This window comes from Pelophylax lessonae (genome assembly GCF_965119305.1).
Source record: "Pelophylax lessonae genome assembly, chromosome: 1".
NCBI classification, from domain to species: domain Eukaryota; kingdom Metazoa; phylum Chordata; class Amphibia; order Anura; family Ranidae; genus Pelophylax; species Pelophylax lessonae.
The window spans coordinates 145,941,214-145,966,019 of record NC_138768.1 but is presented as its reverse complement, the minus strand read 5'-3'; the positions used below and the strand labels follow the sequence as shown (position 1 = coordinate 145,966,019).

At 39.6% G+C, this 24,806-nt stretch overlaps 1 protein-coding gene across 1 annotated transcript in view; it reads right to left on the bottom strand.

Annotated features, from left to right (window-relative positions):
• XRCC4 (X-ray repair cross complementing 4) overlaps positions 1-24,806 on the bottom strand; it is a 629,438-nt gene that overhangs the window by 474,221 nt on the left and 130,411 nt on the right. Inside the window, exon 3 of the mRNA XM_082253034.1 lies at positions 21,799-21,989. Within this exon, the coding sequence (XP_082109160.1) occupies positions 21,799-21,989 (191 nt within the window). The remainder of the gene's footprint in view (positions 1-21,798; positions 21,990-24,806) is intronic.

The following is a 24,806-nucleotide window of genomic DNA, read 5'->3' as shown; positions in this document are numbered from 1 at the left end:
TTTATCAGTTTAGGTCAATTTGTATTCTGCTACATATTTTTGGTAAAAGAAAATCCCAAAAAGCATATATTAATTGGTTTGCGCAAAATTTATAGAGTTTACAAACTATAGGATAGATTTATTTATTATTATTTATGTATTATTAGTAATGGTGGAGATAAGCGATTTTTATCAGGACTGTGACATTGCGGCGGACAGATCACACCCCTAACTGACATTTTTTAAATTTTTTGGGGATCAGTGACATTAATACAGTAATCAGTGCTAAGTAATATGCACTGTTACTGTATAAATTACACTTGCAGGGAAGGGGTTCACACTGGGGGCGATCAAAGGGTTAAATGTGTTCCCTATTGTGCTTACTAACTGTGTGGAGGATGGGTTTGACAGAGGCAAAGAGAGATTGGTGATTAAGCTTAGCTGAATCACACGATCTTTCCCTGCCTCTCTGGCAGAAGAGCCGCCTGCTTTGTGTACATAGGCAGGCGACTCTTTTGTCATTCTAGCTCCCGCAGTGTCTAATTTACAGCGGGAGCGCGCCGCCTAAACCGCGTGCACATAATCACATAGATCTATGTGATTATGCGCAGCCGAGCCACCCTGCCGCAGTAAATCTGCGTGGGGCTGTCGGCAAATGGTTAACAGAGGCTGCCAATCAGCTGGAGCTCCCTCCCCTATCATCATTTTTCTATTGGTTTCAGGAAAACCTGTCAAAAGTGATTCATGCTGATAGAGGAAAAAAGCAGCTGTCAGAAATTACATTTGATGCTCTTATTGGAGACAAGTACACATTATAAAGGGGTATGCTTTGCCCCTCTATATATTTCCTGTCTGAGGTTTACAACCACTTTAAAGCAGCCACCGGCCATCTGAGTTTACAAACAAATGGCAACCACCCCAACCTATAACTGGCATTTTCAGCAAGAAGCACATGGAAGGTCAATACATTTAAAAAAAAAAAAAAAATAACAAAGAAAAATTCCCACCTCACTAACCAGTCAGCCAGCAACAAACCAAACTGACCTTGTCTAACGGCTCACTTAAACACAAAGGGGTTTAGTTTGCGCACTTTTGCAAATATATACGAAAGCTGCAGTGGCCACATTACAGCACCCCAGTGTACTGCAGTCCTAACTCTATAATTTTGAGTCTCCTGAGTTGGAGCACATATGTAATATACAGATTAAGGGCAGGTATCTCTGGAGGGAGCCTACCCCTCCTTAAGGTATAGGAATGCCCCAGACACTTAGCAATAGCACAATGGCAGCAAAGGTATCCAGTACATCTCCTCATTAATCTGAGTTTGCCCACATTGGTTGGTACCTGGTAATCCCCTCATGCTAAAGTCACTACTGAAATTCCTCTTCTGGATCCTGAGAGAAAGTTGCTACTGGCCAGCCAATAGGAAGTGTCTATATCATGCAGGCAGTGACATAGACCCCTGAAGAAGGAGCCTTCCTCCTATAAGCACAATAAGAGAAAAGACTTGCTCCCTAAATGTCACATGACCCCAGATTTTAGGTGAGGGGGTATGTGTGGCAGGCAGCTGGCTGAAGAGGAGTTTTTACTATGCAGTGCCCCCCTTCCTTGGCACTGCATGGCAAACACAGATAAGTACACATACCATATTCTTCACTCCTACAGACTTCCTCTGTGCTGCAGGATTGGTTTCCCATAGCCGCTTCTTCTCGCTTCCCCCGTGGTTGGAGGTTTCCTGATGTCGTTGTGCATAATTTTTACCTATTCATTACCCTCAATGAAACACGCATTTAAACCATGCAGTGACAGGGGAGCCAATGGCTGAAGGTTAAATTTCTCTGCAGGCTGGAGTTCTGCTTTAAATTATGGATGATCCAACAAAAGGAGTGGAAACATCACAGGGTGGATGGAAACAGCCAAATGTATACGATGAACAGGAACAGAACCAGTAACTATAGCATTAAGACTGAAGTCTTTAAATGTTTTTTTTTTTACTTTCAAGAGTTAACATGCTCAGAGATGCAGAGAGAAGTGAAACGCTGTGAAGGCAGTAGAAGTTTTAAGAGGAAATTGAAACGTTAGGAAAAAGTGTCCACAGAAAGAAGGCTCCAATGAGATGCAGACCTTGGAGATCCCACTGGCCTAATAAGAGGGTCTATGACTCCACACACATGGTGGACTGTCTAGTATGACACTGATTTACCTAAAGCAAGAATGAATATGCTGAATGATGGAAGCATTATGCAGTACTACTTTATAGAGGGAGATCAGCTCTCATACACTGAACAGATGCGCATGTTGTATGAAGGGGAATCATCCAGTACTCTTAGCAAACAATTCCTAACAATCAGCTGACTATATATATATCTATATGGAGACGTAGGGTGATTGAGGCTGCATCAAACATGGTACTGTACTGGTACTTTACAGAACCTACTTTTTCCTCTTTACAGTATAGCCTAAACATTTTTTTACCCTAATGCAGTCTATGCATTAAGGTTAAAAACCTTCTGTGCTGCAACTCCCCCCCCCTCCCCCCAGACCTCCATCTTTCTTACCTGAGCCTGATCCGATCCAGTGATGTGCAGGAGAGCAACGGCTCCAGACACTGTCCCTCTCCTCATTGGACAGATTGACAGCAGCGGGAGCCATTGGCTGTTCTTTCTATGAGTGCGGGCTCGCCGCTGCTTCTACTATTACCAGCGTTTTACTATATGGATATGCCGGACTGTTCTAATACCATGTGAGTGCACCTTTTTAAATAAATTAGGATTGTGATTTAAAAACGGTATAACGCTATGTGTCTTGGTTATTCCTTTTTTACCCATATGGCTCCTATGCACCTTCTCATGAATGTATCTCCATCATGACCCTTTGAGGATTGACACCTAGCGTTTTTTGTTAACCCCTTGTTAAGCGCTTCTGGCTTCTCCATTAGTTTGGGTGGCCATTGATCTGGTAAGCTGCCATTTGGTGTTCCTTTATCCCACGGGTGATCTCCCCCTGCTTTTTACTGTGTGAGGAGTCTGGATAACATCTGCATGCTGGGACTTGTGGTCCCTTTCATTTAACACCATCTTTTTAGTAAATTCATTTTCATTTGAGGACTGTTATATGGACATTTTTTCAACTATGCACATTATTATGGATTTTTCACCAACATGCACAATGATTATGATTTTCCCCTTTTATGTCATTTTGTATTGTTAGCGCTACACGTTTTTCTTACATTTATGTCTGGATTTTTCTATAGGTTCGTGTGTGCTGCTTTCACATTCATCACGTTTTTTTTTATTCAATTTTACTGAGCCAAGATTTGCAGCACAGAAATTTATCTTTTTTTATTTTAGGTATCAGTATTGCCCCCTCAACCCCCCCTCCCCCCTTAAACTTACCCGAGTCCTCACTCAATCCAGCATTGTGCCCAGCTGCTGCAGCTGTTTTCTCTCTCTGCACTCAAAGGCTTTGCTGAGGCAACGGGGTCCACTGGCTCCCACAGCTGTCAGTCAAATCATGTGCTAAGAAGGTGGGGGTGGAACCAAGCCCACAAGAGTATTCCCCATAGCAAGCGACCCAGTATGGTGGCACTCGGAAAAGGGGAGGAGCCAGTAGTGTCTGCACAGAGCAGGAACATAAACATGTTTGCTATTAAAAATTTACAATCATTTTTAATACACACCCTTTTAAACTTTTATCAATAGTCTACTCAGTTATGAGTGTTGTTGCAACTACAGTGCCACTTCTGTACAGCGCAGCATGGTATGTCAACAATATATAAATACAGGTCTTGATACATACTTGGTCAACAAATACTCTCATGCAATAAACAGAAATAGGAAAAAAGATATAAAATGTCATATACAAGAAAACCAATAGCTGGCAATTCTACTTGATTGTGAAATCTTGTTAAAAAAAAAAAAAAAAATTACAAACATATTATACTTACCTGCCCTGTGCAGTTGGTTTTGCACAGAGCGGTCTAGATCATCCTCTTCTTGGGTCCCTTTTTAGCTCTCCTGGCCCCTCCCTCCTGTTGAATGCCCCCACAGCAAGCAGCTTGCTATGGGGGCACCCGAGCCGAGTCACAGCTCCCTGTATCCATTCAGACACGGAGCTGTGACCTGGCCCCACCCCCCCTCTCTCTCTCCTGATTGGCTGAATGATTTTGATTGACAGCAGCGGGATCCAAATGTGCCACGCTGCTGTCTCAACCAATGAGGATGGGGTCCCAGGCAGATTAGACACTCCTGCAACATCGCTTGACAAAGATGGGCTTAGGTAAGTATTAGGGGGGCTGCTGCACACAGAAGGTTTTTTTTATCCTAATGCATAGAATGCAATAAGCCACAGGTCTGATTATGTCCTTTATAACTGGTAAGCAGGCCGTAGTCCCAGGTGTTGACCAAATAAATTATATTTTTGTATTTTTGGGGGTATCCATGTAACTATTTTATTTAACTGTCAGTGTATGGTAAGACATACGATTTTGTACCAAGCCCTGCATACATCAGACTCATTTATGTGCATGCCACAAGAGGCTCAGACTAGAAATAATGACTATCAAACAAAATGATCCTATATAATTCCAGCCACTAGTACTGCATGAGCAGGTGACGTTGTTCTAACCTTGTGCCAGTTTTGTGGATAGACATCTCTCTTTTTAGAACAATCCTGTGATGGTGAAGAAGCTGTGGTGAGTTCATGTGATGTAACATTATACATCATGGCCTAGTGCCACTACTTGAGACTTAAAAGCTTTTGGCAAGCCTTTTGAGCGAAGGTTTCCTTGTGGGTTTTTTTCTTTGATTCCTGTGAGATTCTATATTTTAATAGGGATTGTACATAAATAATGACCCCTTATAATTAATGCTTGCTGCCTCCCATATTGTTAGATAGGCCTACAAAGTAGTAAGTACAGTTGTGTACTTGGACAAATACATCTCATCTATTAAGATAAAGAAATAAACCCTTGCCTTGAGGACATTGTTTGCTTAGGTGGCAGTAGTTTAGCTGGCAATGGCTCAATGACCCCTTACGGAGTAGTGTGTGTGGCCTAGTTTGCAGCTGGCTTGACACACTAGCACTTCTGTGTACCCAAGGCACCTAAGCCATTGTTGTTTCAGTGTGACACTTTACAACTGCTTCTCTTCTAATTACCCTAATAGCAATACTTCTTGCCTACAGCTAAAACCATTTATAATAAAGAAAATAGTTTATCAGAAAGACAGAGTCTATGGGAATCACAGTTCTGTGGTTCACTGCAAATAAATATTTGTGTTACATTTTGACCTTTACGTTAATTGAAACAATTTTTTTGACTGAATAATTACTAAATAGCTTCATCCTGCCTCACTGTGCATTAACAAAAAATATCAATGTGTCTATTGAGGGTTCCCAAAGATGAGATAAATCAGGTCCATAGCCAGAAGCAATTTTCTTTTTTTTAACAGAACTTCTCAGTGAAGTTGAAAAGTAGCCATTTTACATGACCTAAATAACTCAAGTCTCATGGACCTTTATCTACTTTTAGTTAAATAGCTGCTAAGATCTCTAAAAATAACCTATTAACAAATGTCTTAGGTTTTAGCACTGACAGGTCCACTAATATGCAAATTAGCTCAATTCCAAACCTGTACCATATGATGTCTCTCCACCCTGCCTAAAGGGTAACCCCACTTTTGTGGGAAAAATAAATAAATAAAAAAATACATAGCATATGCAATTGCTACACAATTCATATTGTAATTGAATGTTATTAAAAATTATCTTTTCTTTCTCAATCTGCAGCACTTTATTATTCTGTAAAATGCAATGCAATATGGCTACCTGGAGACATTCTGTATACAGATGGTGTACGGAAAGAACCCCAGAAACATTATTTTCTGCTTGTGTGATTGGCTTACTTTTTCCCCCTTTACTAAGATACAAATCAGTTTTTTGGGCATCTACTGCAATAAAAATGTCATTTTTGGCAAGATACACACAGGGGGGAAAAAATTACATCTAAAAGGGATGCAGACCCTGCCACTTTCCTCGTTAGAACCCTGCAAGTGCAGCAGCTGATTAATATCTAGTAACTCCAATTCACATTCACTTTGCACAAGGACACAAACAGCTATTTCTTCAAAATAACAAAAAGGTAGGACTTTGCAACAAAGTTTGTTAAAATTCTTGCAATGTATATACAGTAGATCACCCAGAAAGTAATGTTTTTTTCTTCTCAACAAAAGAGGCGTTACTATTTAACCACTTAAAACCAGGTAACATCAATTTTGTTTTTGCTAGAAAATTACTTCGAACCCCCAAACATTATATATAGATATATATATTTTTTAGCTAAGACTCTGGAGAAAAAAATGGCGGCCATTGCAATTTTTTCGGGTATTTGTGCAGCGGTCTTTCAAACGCAATTTTTTTGGAAAAAATACACTTCAAGGAATTTAAAAAAACTAAGCAGTAAAGTTAGCCCAATTTTTTTTGTATATTGTGAAAGATGATGTCACACCAAGTAAATAGATACCTACCATGTTACAGTTTAAAATTGCGCACACTCGTGGAATGGCATCAAACTACGGTACTTAAAAATCTCTATAGGCGACGGTTTAAATTTTTTAGTGGTTACTAATTTAGAGTTACAGAGAAGGTTTTTTTGCTAGAATTATTGCTCTCACTCTGACGATCGTGGCAATACTTCACGTGTGTGATTTTACCTTTGTGTATATCACTTACGTGTGCGTTTTATTTAGTGCGCGAGCACACGGGGACAGGCGCTTTAAATTTTTTATTTTTTCTATTTATTTTATTCACTGTTTTTTTAAAAAAAAAATCTAATCACAATCAGATGTAAACATCCCTCCTTTGCACTTAAAAGTATTCAAAATGCCAAAATCAGCATTTTTGAATACGGACGATGCATACTAGCACATTATGCCATTGCCTTGCAGGTGATTTTTTTTCTTTTTTTTTTAACTGTTGTGGTTTACTACCGCTTTACACCTAAAAATCCAATACATACAAAGGGTTTATGTACAAGGGATTTTATTTGTGCTTGAGCTGCTTTTCTTCCCTACACAAATCAAATGAATGTTAAAGCAACTCAAAAGGCAAAATGAAGCCACTAAGCCTTGAAATCATACTATATTTTAATTGTTTTAGGAGCATTAAAACTGTTATCGCTAAAAGAACACTGGGGTATACTCACTAAAGAAGCATGTTAGTAAAGAGAAGGTTCACTTAGCTTACTGAATGAGATAAAGCTGTGTTCACTTCAATCACCAAACAATGTGCAAGCAAAAATATTTTTCTTTCAATTTACCTTGAGCGTGATTGGGTATTTAAAGTGGTTGTAAACTTACCTTTAGCGTTTGTACCTATAGGTAAGCCAATAATAAGGCTTACCTATAGGTACTGTAAATATCTCCTAAACTTGCCGTTTAGGAGATATTTACATTGTATGAAGCCGATGGCATCATCAGTCCATGTGCTCTGAAGGAACGGCCACCCATGCTGTTTCTTCAGAGCCCTGTGCCGTGACCAGGTGGCTCCCGCGCACATGAGCGGGAGTGACGTCACGCGGCTCTTCCCAGTAGCACAGCTGGAGTCTGCAGACCCGGAAGAAAGACAAGTAAAGATGGATGCGGCCTTCAGTGGGGACGACAAAGGCTTTGTTTGTATGCAAGTGTCACATAATGTGATAGTAAGCAATGTATAGTTATTACTCATTTACTTTGCAAAAAGAAAAATTTGAAGACTTGACTTCCTCTTTAATGTGAGCAGAACTTCACCCTATGTACAAAGCTAAGAAAACATGCAGTTTACAAACTGAACATTTACAAACCCAAATCCAAAAAAGTTGGGACACTGTACAAGTTGTGAGTAAAAAAGGAATGGATTAATTTACAAATCTCATAAACTTATATTTTATTCACAATATAATATAGATAACATATCAAATGTTGAAAGTGAGACATTTTGAAATGTCATGCCAAATATTGGCTCATTTTGGATTTCATGAGAGCTACACATTCCAAAAAAGTTGGGACAGGTAGCAATAAGAGGCCGGAAAAGTTAAATGTACATATAAGGAATAGCTGGAGGACCAATTTGCAACTTATTAGGTCAATTGGCAACATGATTAAGTAAAAAAAAGAGCCTCTCAGAGTGGCAGTGTCTCTCAGAAGTCAAGATGGGCAGAGGATCACCAATTCCCCCACTGCTGCGGCAAAAAATAGTGGAGCAATATCAGAAAGGAGTTTCTCAGAGAAAAATTTTAAAGAGTTTGGAGTTATCATCATCTAGAGTACATAATATCATCCAAAGATTCAGAGAATCTGGAACAATCTCTGTGTGTAAGGGTTAAGGCTGGAAAACCATACTGGATGCCCGTGATCTTCGGGCCCTTAGACGGCAAAGCATCACATACAGGAATGCTACTGTAATGGAAATCACAACATGGGCTCAGGAATACTTCCAGAAAACATTGTCGGTGAACACAATCCACCATGCCATTCGCCGTTGCCATCTAAAACTCAATAGGCCAAAAAAGAAGCCATATCTAAACATGATCCAGAAGCACAGGCCTTTTTTCTGGGCCAAGGCTCATTTAAAATGGACTGTGGCAAACTGTTCTGTGGTCAGACGAATCAGAATTTGAATTTCTTTTTGGAAAACTGGGACGCCATGTCATCCGGACTAAAGAGGACAAGGACAACCCAAGTTGTTATCAGCGCTCTGTTCAGAAGCCTGCATCTCTGATGGTATGGGGTCGCATAAGTGCGTGTGGCATGGGCAGCTTACACATCTGGAAAGGCACCATCAATGCTGAAAGGTATATCCAAGTTCTAGAACATATACTCCCATCCAGACATCGTCTCTTTCAGGGAAGACCTTGCATTTTCCAACATGACAATGCCAGACCATATACTGCATCAATTACAACATCATGGCTGCGTAGAAGAGGGATACGGGTACTGAAATGGCCAGCCTGCAGTCCAGAACTTTCACCCATAGAAAACATTTGGCGCATCATAAAGAGGAAGACAAAGGATGTGACAAAGAAGACCTAAGACAGTTGAGCAACTAGAAGCCTGTATTAGACAAGAATGGGACAACATTCCTATTTCTAAACTTGAGAAACTTGTCTCCTCAGTCCCCAGATGTTTGCAGACTATTATAAAAAAAAGAAGAGGGGATGCCACACAGTGGTAAACATGGCCTTGTCCCAACTTTTTTGAGATGTGTTTATGCCATGAAATTTAAAATCAGTTTATTTTCCCCTTAAAATGATAAATTTTCTCAGTTTAAACATTTGATATGTCATCTATGTTGTATTCTGAATAAAATATTGAAATTTGAAACTTCCACATCATTGCATTCTGTTTTTATTCACAATTTGTACAGTGTCCCAACTTTTTTGGAATTGGGTTTGTAGATTGAACAAGTGATCAGTCTTTACAACTTTAGTAATTTAATCCCACTGTGCCTACTTCTCTTTATTGTATTCCTTTATGCTATGATGACAAGAGGTATAACACACCTTAAACCATCTACTGAACAAAATGTGTACAATACCTCATAGGCAAGAATGGAATATACATTTTCTGGCATCATAAATCATACGAATATAAGTTTAGTAAACTTACTTGGATTTACAATTTAAACAATAAGGGAAATAAGGGCAGAAGGGTTCACTAAAGTCCACAGGAAGGTCGTCCGTGTTGAATAAAAGCAAACTTGAATTGTGTGAATTAATGGAATCCCAATATGTAATGAAACATGCAAATGATCGACAAATGTTTATCTACAAAAAGGCACTGAGCTGCCAATTAGATTTCTGCATTTGTATGGCATTTTTGCTGTGCTAGATGTCATATTTAACATGGCTAGATCATGCTCTATATTAGAAGCTCTGCTGTCTGATGTAACTGACTACTCCTAATGACTAAGGATTTATGTAAAGAGTAAACTGTCTAGCCCAACATCCTTAAAGCGGTAGTATACTCTGCTTTTTAATTTTTACCTACAGGTAACCCTATAATAAGGCTTACCTGTAGGTAAAATTATTATCTCCTAAACCTACACGGTTTAGGAGATATTCACCCTGCATGCAGCCGCTGACATCAGCGGCGCATGCGCTCTGAAGGTCCGGCGTATCTGGCTGGACCTTCAGAGCTCCTTGCCGGAAAGTGAACTCCTGCGCACATGGGAGTGACATCATCGCGGCTCCAGCCACTCACAGCGCCAGGGCCGCCAAACCCAGAGGGAAGATGTCCGCTCCCTTAGCTACATCTAAAGAGGTGAAACAGAGGGATGAGAATAATTTTCTTTTGAAACCAGTAACTCAAAACAATGCCATGTTTCATCAAACCAAAGCTTCATGCTGTAACAAACAGATTAATGGGTTAATCAATGTTCAAAAGTGAAAATTCAGATTGAAGAAGTTAAGCACAAATGCAGAGTTATCTGTACATTTGAGCAAACTGGGTTTCCCCTTGCCCTTTTTAGCCATAATTATGTGGCCTTTAAGAAAAAGAAAAAAACTGCCCTCAGTGTCATAAAATCAAGAAGTGAAGACTACAGCAAACTAGATATCAGTATACCAAATATGTACAACTTATAATTGAAAGGGTGTCCCTTTAAATATGTCAACACAATTCAAAAGTGCACATATGCCCAATTAAATAAAAACAAAAATGTATTTATACAATAATTCATAAAGAATTAATCAAATAAGAAAGTGCTCATATAAATTCATAAAAAAATAAAGAGCTCATATGCCAATTTAAACCTTTTTATATAGTAATTCATATAAAAGTTTATCAAAAGTCCATATTCCAGGTGCCAAAATGGTGCTTGTGAGAAAATGCACTTCACAGTGTGCCACCACCACCACTTAGAGTGCTACAAAACTCTTCCATATGTGTCTTCACCACCACCCATGCTTACTGCTTACCAGAAGTTGATAAAAAAAGGTTAAAAACAGCACAAAAAAAATTCTCCCTGGTCTCAGCAGCAACAATCTGGCTCCAGCTCCGAGATAAACTTTATTTAATGACAGCAGCACGGCACACCCCTAAATTGCTCCCACAACAACTCCACAGCTTCAGCACATCATGGCCTGGAATTCACGTGTCACTCAAAGAAACAACAAATCCACTCCATGGCCCAGTATCATAAAAAATTGCATGATTTATTAAAGTTAGGTTACTCACAAGAATCTCTGTATAATGATCACGAATGGTCCATCAGAAGCGTGCACAATGACGTAACAAACAGTCTTCACCCAATGCGTTTCATGGAAAACTACATCATCAGGGCTTTTAGCTGTAACTAACTATAAAGAAGCATGTAAAGCAGGTCTTCATTGCATCTGAGCACCACAAACCAAAAACACTATTTGGTTAATGTTTAATATTCAAAGCAAAATTCCCTATCCATCCATATCTCGATGCTTTATTTTTTTGAAAAAAAATCACTTTGATCCCCAATTTCCCCCCCCCCCTAGAATTTTGTTCCCATGGCCATCTTCAGAAAGGGCAAATAATTACTGTAGCATTTACTTCCGGGAATCGCTCTGCCCTTAGCTCAAGCATCCATGCAGGAGAGTGTGCTTAGCTAAGAAAACCCCTCTTTTACTCCCGAAGACTTCTGGGATGTAGGACATCATTTGCCTAGGCAAGAAACCAGGAAAGTAACTGAAGAAATGTAAAACAAGTAAATACGATATATTTTCCTTTTTAATTACTAACGCTGGTAGCATGAGGATTAAAAAACACAATACAAATGTTATAAATTGAGTTGCAGTTCAGTGAGTAAAATAAATATTTGACCCCCAAGCAAAACAGGACAATAACAGTACTTAGCAGAGAAACCCTGGTTGGCAAGCACAGAGGTAAGACGTTTTTTTTTGCAGTTGATTACCAGGTTTGCACACTTCTCAGGAAGGATTTTGGTCCACTCTTCTTTACAGATCTTCTCTAAATCCATAAAGTTTCTTAGCTGTCACTTGGTAACTCGAAGTTTCAGCTCCCTCCATAAATTTTCTATAGGATTAAGGTCCGGAGACTTGGTAGGCCACTCCGTGACCTTAATGTGCTTCTTCCTGAGCCACTCCTTTGTTGCCTTGGCGGTACGTTTTGGGTCATTGTCATGCTGGAAGACCCATCCATGACCCATCTTCAGTGTTCTGGCTGAGGGAAGATGTTTCTCCTACAAGATTTTATAATACATGGCCCCGTCCATTGGCCCCTAAATGCAGCAAAGTCGGCCTGTACCTTTAGCAGAGAAACAGCCCCAAAGCATAAGGTTTCCCCCTGCTTGACTGTAGGGTTAGTCAGCATTATTTTTCCTCCAAACACGGTGGGTCGAGTTAATGTCAAAGAGCTCAATTTTGGTCTCATCTGATCACAACACTTTCTCCCAATCCTTCCCTGAATCATTTAGATGTTCATTGGCAAACTTCAGATGGGCCTGTACATGTGCCTTCATGAGGTGGGGGACCTTGCGGGCACTGCAGGATTTCAATCCATGGCGGTGTATTGTGATACCAATGGTTTGTTTGGGGACTGTGGTCCCATCTGCCTTGAGATCATTGAAAATCTCCCCCCGTGTAGTTCTGGGCCGATCCCTATCTTTTCTCATGATCATCCTTACCTCATGAGGTGAAATTTTGCATGAAGCTACAGACCGAGGACGAGTTGTTTTAGATTTCTTTCATTTGCGTATATTCACTTCAACAGTTGTCTCCTAACTAAGCTTTTTGCTGATGGTCTTGCAGTCCATTCCAGTCTAATGCAGGTCTACAATCTTGTCCCTGATGTCCTTTGACAGCTCTTTGGTCTTGGCCATGATGGTGGGTTTGAATGGAAGAAAGAGATTCTGTGGACAGGTGTCTTTTATACACACTGCGAGTTGTCGTTAGGAGCACCTTCCTAAATTGACAGGACTAATCTGTGTACCACATGAACACATATGGTTGCCAGTCTGTGGGAGCCAGAAATATTTTTGGTTGGTAGAGGATCAAATACTTATTTTACTCACTGAACTGCAACTAAATTTATAATATTTGTATCATGTTTTTTTTCTGGATTTTTGGTTGATATTCTGTCTCGATCATTTAAAATACACCTATAATAAAAGTTATAGACCCTTAATTTCTTTGTAACAGGGCAAACTTACAAAATCTGCAGGGGATCAAACAATTATTTTCCCCACTGTACGTCTTTAGTTGTTCAGTGCAGAGTTTTTCCCTCCAAACTATCTTGTGTTTGCATGCATTTAATCAAGTTCACAGTATCCAATCTGACCTTGGATGCACAGATTTTAATTCCTTCAAAGCACAATAAATGGAATCCATCTAAATTAAAGTAAAATCAAAGTATGCATCACAGCATTTAAAAATGTTTACATGTGTTTATATGCATTTAGAAAGGTCCTATAAACGATTATAAATGTATGTCATGCCTTTGTGAATGGAGCCTTAGTCTTGTTTTTGAAACAGTAACCAATATTGGTCTACAAAATCCAGATAAAGTATGCATGTTGAAATGTGCATATAACGGTCTACACTTCTACTACAGAATTTACTGAATACTTCCCTAAGTATGTAAAGTGTGGTGATAATTCAAAAGAAGTCGAGCGTCATGCCACCGGTCAGTAATTACAAGTACATCTGGGAAGCTTTTACAACCTTAACATGCCCCCTGCACACTAACTGCAGACATCCAATAAAACAGTCAATGTCAGGGGCTTCTGATCTGGCCGCTTTATACTTGACTGTGCGCAAAAATTAAATTAAACCATAACCAAATTAAAATTTAATGTAGATGATTGTGGTTCTCTGAATGCCATAAGATATACTATACATACAAAATTCTATGATTGGACATCCATGTACTTGCTTTCATTTTATGAGAAAATGAACACAGTAGAGCCTTTATAGAACACAAGAGAAAGTTTCAGTCTGTTTCCTTAAAAACCTTCTCACCCTAACATTCACTATTATACTTTCTCATGAGCAAAATAGAAAAGTATAAAAGGATAAAACAAAACATCACACCAGATTCTAAGTAACCACCACTCACCAAAGGTAATGAAATTAATACAATATTCTGAAATCAGGCAGTCCAATTTGTGGCTAACAGTCATTGTTTCTTTGCTTACTGGTCACATGGCTACTAGGATTTATTAAGAGATACTCTAGACAAAATATGATTGTAAACAGATCTAGTTAATTCTGGGGTGATCTAATGACAACTGTCGAGCTTAAAGGTACCTTCAGATTCTAGCATGGCACTATGGTTGATCGTTCTTAAGGTGAAAATTATTCATTTTATTTGGATTTTCCAAGAAAATGACTAGTTTCCTAAAGAAAAAAAAAGTCCAGTTGTGTTTGTTCAGCAAATGTACAGTGTGTAGGGGTACTGTGGACTGAATAGGGGCTATTCAGCCCACAATGTCACTGTCAATCAAAAGCAAGAAGATCCTGATGGGGAACTCATCTCTCAGTTTCCCCTCAGGCTCTGCCCATATCTACCACAAAACTCCTTAGCCATGTGCCTGTCAGTGTAAAGGGCACAGTGGGTGGGGAGGGAGTGCATTCAGAAAGGAGTGTCTAGATGGACACTCTGACCTCAGTACCAGATTTAACAGGTATATGAATCAGGTGTGCAGCAGTCTGACAGAATTCAAGTCTATGACACCCTTTACCAGTTCCCCCAGCCTCTCGAATAATGACTTCTTACAAAATTTGACTTATAGCACTGATCTCCATGTTTCCTGTCACTTTAAATAGTTTGTCTGGACCACGGTGGTCAAAACAAACTATGTACTACAATAAATGCTGCATTGTCTCTAAAAACTGTATGTACCGCATGCAGCTTTAGTGCAGACTCAGTCTAAGAGGTGTTCAGCCATTCAAAGGCAGCTTTGCTGTGAATAAATACAAAGATTTCTCTGAGTCGAGAGCGTGACGTCATTAGCCCGACCCTTCATTTTTTTGTAATGATATTCAATTTGGAAAACTAATAAAAAATGCACAAACAAACTGATATACAGTATTTAATTCCACAGCGCAAGGAAATGTATATATATTCCAAATACTTAACCTCCCCTTCAAGTTTTTTTTAAAAGTGTAAAGTATAACAAAACAAGGAATAGGGAAGATGGAGATGTTGAAGTATTGAAGATAAAAGTAAGCAAGAGGGAGCACTGATGACAGAGACAGGAAGGATGGAGTACACAGAGGAATGTGGAAGAATAAAATGATGTAGATATTAAAGTGGTTGTTAAGCCAGTTTATAAAATACACACAATCCCCTCTATTATAAAGCCTCCTATGCTGCAGTGTATGTTCTTTGTAAAAAAAGATGCCTATTTCTACCTGAATTCAAAGCGCCGAGTGGCAGTCACGTGACTCCTCGAGGCTCCCTCTACTGATCTCACTGCAGGAGCGCGAGGGGCCAAGATTCCCCTGCTGATGTCAGTCAGTAGGAGAGAAAGAGACAGCTGAGACGTTAGCCAGAAGCTTACAGGCAGGGAGGAGGAGGACACAGGAGACAGAGAGGAGAGCTGTGGATGACGGAGGCACGTAGTCTGACCACGGTGTCAGGGCTCAGCAGCCATGATATACTGTGGTCAGTTTACAAAAGGGAGGATATAGCCAGGCAGGATCAGACAGGTATTTCAGGAGATACGGGGGGCCAAATTACACAGCACAAGCACTGTGCTGTATAACATGCTTTAAAAAAGCAGGGTCCATTTTTTTTTTTTTTAGGTTAACAAACACTTTAAAGTAACTGGGCAGTATGGAACAAGGAAGAAAAGAGTAAGGGATAGGGAGAATTGATAAAGAGACAGGAAAAAAGGAGCACACAACATGGAAGAAGCAAAGAAACCTTTTCTGTCATGAACATGAGATTCTTGTAGGGAAACAGGGATGCAAAACTTTGGAACGTAGAGGAGGTGAGTAGCTTTAGGAAAATGAAGAACAGGGGTTAGAAGTTAGGCTGCTATAGGACAGAGTTCTGCAGGAGAGAATCTAAAATGGACACTGTTCAGGTACAGTTCCAACCACTCCATTGTTTGGCTAGCTTTGGAAATGTCGCTGTGCATTTCTGTGCCCTACAAATATGCAATTAATATAGAACATATTAGCCATTACATGTATATAACAGGCACACCATGCTAGTTACTAACTAAAACTAAAGAAAATCTTCAAAAACATTCATTACAATCTTTAAATAAACCACAAAATAAGCACTTCAAATTATTTCTGTGTGCTGTACATTTTTTTAGTGGAAGTGGTTTGGTAATGACATTTGGTCATCCTAAGCCTTCTCTACAATGCAAAAATGAATAGGACACAGATTTTCTTTTGAGAATCACAGATGATATATGTTAATAAACCATCATTGAACATCTCTGTGTCTGAAGTGCGAGAGCCTAAGTAAACACATCTTCATGGAAAACACATGCTGAAACGTATGCAGAACCCCCTGCTGGATCGCTTTGTTTTTTGATTCAGGAAATAAACAATTCTAAACAATCAGAAAATACAGTACATCCATTTCCTGTTGATTATTTATATTGTAATCCATGTGAACAAAGAGCTTTTTTTTTTTACAGAATGAGATTTGTTTCAAAACGGTGAATCAGCAGGTTAATACATAATGTATTTTCATTTTGTGATAAACATAAAAGGTGGTACAGTGGCAGTTATTTCTGGAAAAACATTTAATATGAACCCTAGCACACTTTTTGTACAGTAGTAAGAAGTACATTTATAGCATGAAATTCAAGCCTACGTATAGACAAACACTATAATACCAAAAGTATTGGGACACCTGCCTTTACACACACATGATCTTTAATGGCATTCCAGTCTTAGTCCGTAGGGTTCAATATTGAGTTGGTCCACCCTTTGCAGCTATAACAGCTTCAACTCTTAAGGGAAGGCTGTCCACAAGGTTTAGGAGTGTGTCTATGGGAATGTTTGACCATTCTTTCAGAAGCGCATTTGTGTGGTCAGGCACTGATGTGGATGAGAATGCCTGGCCTGCAGTCTCCTCTCAAACTTATCCCAATGGTGTTCTATCGGGTTAAGGTCAGGACTCTGTGCAGGCCAGCCAAGTTCCTCCACCCCAAACTTGCTCATGCATGTCTTTATGGATCTTGCTTTCTGCACTGGTGTGCAGTCATGTTGGAATAGGAAGGGGCCATTCCCAAACTGTTCCCACAAAGTTAGGAGCATGAAATTGTCCAAAATGTCTTGGTATGCTGACACCTTAATAGTTCCCTTCACTGGAACCAAGGGGCAAGCTCAACCCCTGAAAAACACCTCCACACCATAATCCTCCCTCCACCAAATGATTTGGACCAGTGCACAAAGCAAGGTCCATAAAGACATGGCTGAGCGAGTTAGGGGTGGAGGAACTTGACTGGCCTGCACAGAGTCCTGACTTCAACCCAATAGAACACCTTTGGGATGAATTTAAGCGGAGACTGCGAGCCAGGCCTTCTCATCCACATCAGTGCCTGACCTCATAAATGCGCTTCTGAAAGAATGTTCCCATAGACACACTCCTAAACCTTATGGATAGTCTTCCCAGAAGAATTGAAGCTGTTATAGCTGCAAAGGGTGGGCCAACTCAATATTGAACCCTACGGACCATGACTGGGATGCCATTCAAGTTCATGTGTGTGTAAAGGAAGGTGTCCCAATACTTTTGGTAATATAGTGTAAAATAACATTCAGACTTCCCCTGGTATAAACAAAAGTGCTCCTTTGGAAAAAAAAATCTACAACAAATGATAATTTTCCCCCCTAAATGCCAGTTCCCACTTCCGCGTTTGCGGAGATCGCATGTAATTCGGAGCGCACTGCTCCTAATTACATGCGATTTGATGTGCAGATGCGAGTTCAGCCATACACTTTGTATGGCTGAATTCGCACTGTATCCGCACCAAACACGCACATGAGGCTTTTTTTGAGCCGCAGTAGAAACGGATCGCAGTGGTTCACACTTGTGCGATCGGATTCTGTGCGTACTTGCAGATCGCACTGCGATATGCGATCGCAACTGGGGGTGTCAACTGTTAATTGGGGAAGTAGTACCAACCAAAACACAGTACCAATCTAGTTTTCTCTAAAATTCGCATGTCAGGGGAAAACAAAATAATTTGATTTAAATTTCAAGCCTATGCTTAAGCAGCCATGTTTAACCACTTGACATCCAGTGTATTTATACAGTATAAATGACAAGTGGTTATATTGGGATCATAGTTTCAGCTGCAACTGCCATATCATCATTTTTTATAGCTGTTAAACACATTTTAGGTGATCCAAGTGGCTTTCCAACTGACCAATCACTTTTACAGTGCGTGAAATCCACCACCTCCATTTCCTCCACTGCATGTGGTGTATCCTGGTCACTCCAATTCCACCTGGGAGCCCAGGACGTCGGTAAGCAGTCAGGACAGCTGCCTACAAAGACAACGGAGGAAAATCCTTTCCTCCAGTCTCCTCTATGATCCCGGAAGCGATTAGGATTTTGTCACTTCTAGTTTCAGAGCAGTCATTTTCTGGCTGTTACAGACAAGAAAGTAGCTAATCAAACACAATCTGTGTTTGATTAGCTGCCTTGAAGGGCAGGGGAGACATCAGAGCTGTTAATAGACCCCTGATGTCTCCATAAAGAGTACCTGTCTCTGCCCAAAGCTATCACATGGGGGTTTGTTCATCCCCTTGTGATAACAATTAAGTTTAATGAAAAAAAAAGTGTAAAAAAAAAATGAATTTAAATAAAATAAACAAAAATTAAAAAAATAAATACAATTAAAGAAATATCCCTATGCAAATAGGAACTGGCATGTAAACAGTGATTGAACCACACATGTGAGGTATCGCCGCAAACATCAGAGTGAAAGCAAAAATGTTTGATTACCTCTGATAAATATCATAATAGATTTGAAAGAGTCACCCATGGATGACTTTAGGTATCGTAGTTTGTCACCATTTCACAGGCATTCGCAATTTTAGACCCTGACATGTTTGGTATCTATTTACTCAGTATAACCTTATCTTTTATATTTTACTAAAAACCGGGTATTATATTATGTCTTTGTGCACTAAAATTTATTTTTTCCTGACAATTTGCATTTCATAAATGGCTGTGCAAATATTGTGACACATAAAAATTTGCAAAAAACTGAATTTTTGTAAAATCTTACCTGTAAAATTCCTTTCTCTGAGTCCTCCGACAGTCGCCGCCTCTTCATATTCGTCACTAATGGGGTTATTGACCTTTGCTCCGTAGGAGTAGCTAGGCAACAGAATATATTAATATCAAAGCTTTTAGCATATCCCACCCCCAGGGGGTGGTCCCCTCAGTCAATACCTCCCTGCTTCCTGCATTTCCAACTCAGTTTCAGTAGCATAGCAGTAGAGTACATACACAAACCCCAAAAGAGGGGCGGGGGCGGCGACTGTCGGAGGACTCAGAGAAAGGAATTTTACAGGTAAGATTTTACAAAAATTCAGTTTTCTCTTACGTCCTCCGACAGTCGCCGCCTCTTCATATTCGTCACTAATGGGGACATCCCATAGCAGTGTAGACATGAGGGGTGGGAAAAAAGCAGCCGTGCCCAAGGCAACGCAGTACCCACATCAGAGAAAGGAACCTTACCAAAGTAAGAGAACCAACTGGGCAACAGGAAAACGTGCTCAACAGGAGCAACAACCCAGGAAAGACAAGTAACCTAGGGGTAAAAACACCCCAACAGCCAAGGGCCCAAACAAGGGACCTTAAGGCACCGCCGCACTAAGAACTTTACGGCCAAAGGAAGCATCTGCCGATGCCTGAACATCCACTTTGTAAAATTTTGAGAAGGTGTGAACGGACGACCAAGTCGCCCGCCTTACACACCTGGGCCACAGAAGCCTGATGACGATAGGCCCAAGACGTACTCAGAGACCTGGTAGAGTGCGCCTTCACAGGAAAAGGAGGAACCTTCCCCTTCAAAGCATAGGCTTGCACAATCGTCTGTCTGATCCATTTGGCGATGGTCGCAGCCGACGCCGCCATGCCCTTCCGAGGTCCCTCAGAAAGGACAAAGAGAGAATCCGACTTGCGAAAGGATTTTGTCGATGACAGGTAAACCCTGATCGCCCTAACAACATCCAAGGAATGCAAAGCCACCTTCTTCGGATGCTTAGGCTTCGCGCAAAGCGAAGGCGAAACAATGTCCTCATTGAGGTCCCAACCTACTCCTGAGCTAGGCATTAGAAACTGAGTTGGAAATGCAGGAAGCAGGGAGGTATTGACTGAGGGGACCACCCCCTGGGGGTGGGATATGCTAAAAGCTTTGATATTAATATATTCTGTTGCCTAGCTACTCCTACGGAGCAAAGGTCAATAACCCCATTAGTGACGAATATGAAGAGGCGGCGACTGTCGGAGGACGTAAGAGAAATGTACATTTTATTTTACAGCGCCACAGCTTTTAGAAAATATATAATGTTTTGGGGTTCTAAGTAATTTTGTAGCAATAAAATTTAAAAATTGCAAGGCAAGCAGTTATGCCAACATAATACACACTGAAGAACAGCAGACAACATTAGAAGGAAAGCAGTAGCATTATACTGTAATCCTAACTAAGCAGGGTCTTTAAAGGACTGCCCATGAGGCCTTGTCATAAGTAGTCTTGTATGTCACTCAGTAATACACATTTGTGAGCCAGGGGTTTTTGAACCATAACTGAACTTTTATATATCCAAGCTCTCAACTTTGATTCACATTCTAGAACTCCAACAGTATTGTAATTACACTAATGCATAAGAAGATACCAATCGGTTAGACACTAAACACCTATATTACAAGGGCCAGAAGGCTAATAAGACACATTAGACCTCCCAGGAGATATATCATATTTGGTATCTAATTAATCCTAAATTCATGCTGCCAATTCATTTTCTGGCCTTCAGATTGTGAATATAGATGTACCCAGGATACATGGCATTAAGGGTGTGCCTACAGGAGCAGTAATTCAGCAGTAAAATAAGCAAATTAACATAATTCCTGAAAAATTAAATTGTAAAATTTGTAAAGTAAAACACCTCTGACTTAACTGTGTAGTGGTTTTGCACATATTCTAATATCTGTATATGATGGTTTAGTACATAATTTCTTTTTTTTTTTTAATTAAAAATTATGAGAAAAAATGTTGTATATTAATATTATGTAATCCTCAATCCAGCCAGCAGGTGAAACTCGGGTATTCGTTTCACATATTAGCAAGATTACTTTTCAGCTGTGCTAAACTAAACTTCCTGTTCACAGATCCCAAAAAATTAGAGCAGTGACTCATCCCATCCCTTATCAGTCTGAGATGTCAAGCATGCTCAAGCAGGGTCTTACTAATGTATCTTTGATAGATAGATAGATAGATAGATAGATAGATAGATAGATAGATAGATAGATAGATAGATAGATAGATAGATAGATAGATAGATAGATAGATAGATAGATAGATAGATAGATAGATAGATAGATAGATAAAAAAAATAAAAAAAAAATAATATAAAACCACATTTTAAAAATGCAACTAAAATGAAAATGACCTAAACCAATATGGGTTTTCTTTAATAGGAGAGCAAAAAATGGGAGCATGAGGCTGAACTGTAATTTAACCTGATAATGTTAACTTCAATTTACATCATAGAGTTCAAGATCTAACGAACAAACTACCAAGTAAAGAATATCCACTATACCGAAGTATTAACTTCAGTTCTTCTTTCTGCCAACAATTAAAAGTGCTACTTACCGAAACATCTTTTAATTTTTTCTCATACGTAAAGCAATATGTGTCATGAGCGCCTCCATCCTTTACAAGATCAAAACTATATTTGCTAGTTGGCGGTGTTGCAGTAATCAGGGCTTTCTTTAACTCATCAACATATTTTAGCCTTTCCATCTCCATATCTTCTGCTTCCCTGGATACGTCTTCTGCAGACACTTAAAAAAAAAAAAAAAAAAAAGAAGAAAACTTTCAGGAGGTAAAAGCTCCATGTGTAAGCAAATTGCCCCTGGATCATTCTGTAATCTTAGAACATTATGAATAACCCCATTCTTTTGTTCATTCTTATTTTTCATCTACTAACTGCTTTACTTTTCTAGAACTTTGTACTATGTTGATTTCTCAAACACTGCTCTTTTTAAGGTAATAAAATGATTTAACATTGATTACAGCAATCAGATACATAGGCAGAAGAGAAAAGAAAACAAGGACAAATTCTTCAGTCGTGTATGAAGACCGCAAGACTTCCACGGTAACTTGCGTCATACTTTTGTTGCTCATAAGGATTGCATCTCCGTAACATAAATAATGGCAAATTACAGCATAAAGCACAAAGGCTGACATATTGTTATGTTGCTGCAAAATATACCTCTCCCATATCCTACTCTTACAATAACAATTCCTTAGATTTAAACTAAAACACGCTTTATAAAATATGTTGTCCGTATAGTGGAGGCTTAGTGCACTATGACCACCAACATATTACCCAAATAATAAGAAAACTACAAAAAGATTCTTTCATGCTACTGGCTCATCAAAACAAAATTCAAAAGACTTTTCACTTTCATGTAGGTTTGCAGTCAGTATCAGCCTACTAATCACATTGTATTATGTTCCTTTCAAGGATTTTTTACCATCATCTAGTTGGATATACTCTATTTCTTTATTATTCTTCCTTACGATAGGTTACTACTTTATGGATAGAATTGTTTGTAACAGATCAGTCTATTGCGATATGTGGTTTACCCGCAGGGAAAAAGCGGACACTTGCCTGGTGGTAGAAAGCTTACGAATAGTGCTTTTCACAAGCGTGGACATCCTATCTATGTTGCTGCACAACTGATTCTCAGGCCAAGCTAAATACAGGCCCATAAACCCTGTAAAGGACATGTTCACCTCCTAAGGGAAGCCTACCAACCCAAATACTTATCTTCCTCCCCACTTGAACTTCTGGTGGTTGGAACACATTCCTATCCACAGTCAGAGGGTTAAGGCTATTTACATTGGTGCAGAGGTTGGGCACATTTACAAGTGAGTGGAATACTTTTTTTTTTTAAATCAGAAAAGTTTTTATTAAGAAAATAAAGTACAGTACAGATCATGAAAACATTGCAAGTATACATAGCGAGACAACAGGAATGTCAATCATCGTTTCTGTACAATGAGTAAGTAGAAGATCTTCAAAACAGTGAAAATAGTGCAAAACCAACCAGCATGCTCAAAATTGTAAACATCTCTTCCCGTTAATACAGCAGTTGCCACCGGCCACCCCCACCCCCCCCCCCCGGCCCCAAAACAAAGACGTGTGTCGTCAACATGAGACATGTAAAAGAGGTAGAAGGGGTAACCACCTGTCAAGGGAACATAGTGGCCCACATACTGCTAGGTCGGACCACACATCTTCCCACCGACCAGTCATCTCACAGGAGTCATCACTGTAAAAGCCTCTGCATGACTAGCTCCCCGGGGGCCATACCAGGGGTATCCAGCCAAGTAGACCACAACTTTTCAAACTTTTGGGGCCTGCCTCTATGTTGGTAAACATTTTTCTCTAAAATAAGTGTATCACCCATAGTGGCCATTCACCTTGTAATAGAAGGAGGATTTTCCGATTTCCAGCACAGGAGTATCACCTTTCGGGCCTGAAAGAGGGCTCTAGAGAAGGCAAGTCTTGTCGCCCCCTCCGGGATGACCTCCTCCAAGACCCCCAGGAGACAGTGGGCAGGCTGTAATGGGACTGATACCTGAAAAATGTGATTAAGTGTGCTCAAAATTTGAGTGGAATACTTTAAAATGTTGTTTATTTTGTTTAATAAAATACTACACTTAGTATGTTTTTAGTTGTTTGATGGTGTGGTGTTTCTGGAGAGATAATGGAATATAGTGTGTTATCTCAGAAGACCTATTGAAGAATGGTGTGACTGATTTGGATCCTAACATTGCCGATCATACAGCGCTTGTTGACCTTTATTTGTTTAGAGGTCACTGGACTGGCAGTGAATGAGCATTTTATATGGTGGTGGTGATGAATGGTGTTGCACTATGTGAAGAAGTTCTATCAAAATACAGAAGATGTATTCCACATGGTGTGTGGACTATTACGCATATTTTATGGACATTAACATTATTTGCATTTTTGTGGTTGTTTGGCTGTGCTAGCGCCATATTCTTTTCTATTTACACATATTGAAGGTGGATTTTTTCACTTTAAAGAGGGCAGCTTCACATAGGTCACTATTAAAAGGGTAGGCGCCTTTAATTATACTATCTACACAACAATTATATAGAATATACATTTTTGAATGATTCTTAGTTTTTAACAGCTGTGTATGAAGTTAAAGGGTAACTCCACTTTTGTGGGGGAAAAAAAATAGCAAATAAAGAAAAAACAATATAGCGTATACAGTTGCGACAGAAATCATATTGTAATTGAATGTTTTTAAAAATTACCTTTCCATTCTTTTTCAATCTGTGGCTGTTGTAATTTTCTGAAAATGCAATGCAATATGGCTACCTGGAGGTGTTCTGTACACAGAATGTCTACTGACCACACCCCAGAAACATCATTTCCTGCTTGTGTAATTGGCCCACCAATTTTCCCAGAAGTCTGCCTAAGATACAAATCAGATTTCTGGTATCCCCTGCAACAAAAAATGTCTCTTTTGGTGAGATACTCCCAATAGGAACACATCTAAAAGGGATGCAGGCCCTGCAGATTTCCTCATTAGTGCCCTGCAGCTACCACTCCCATTTGA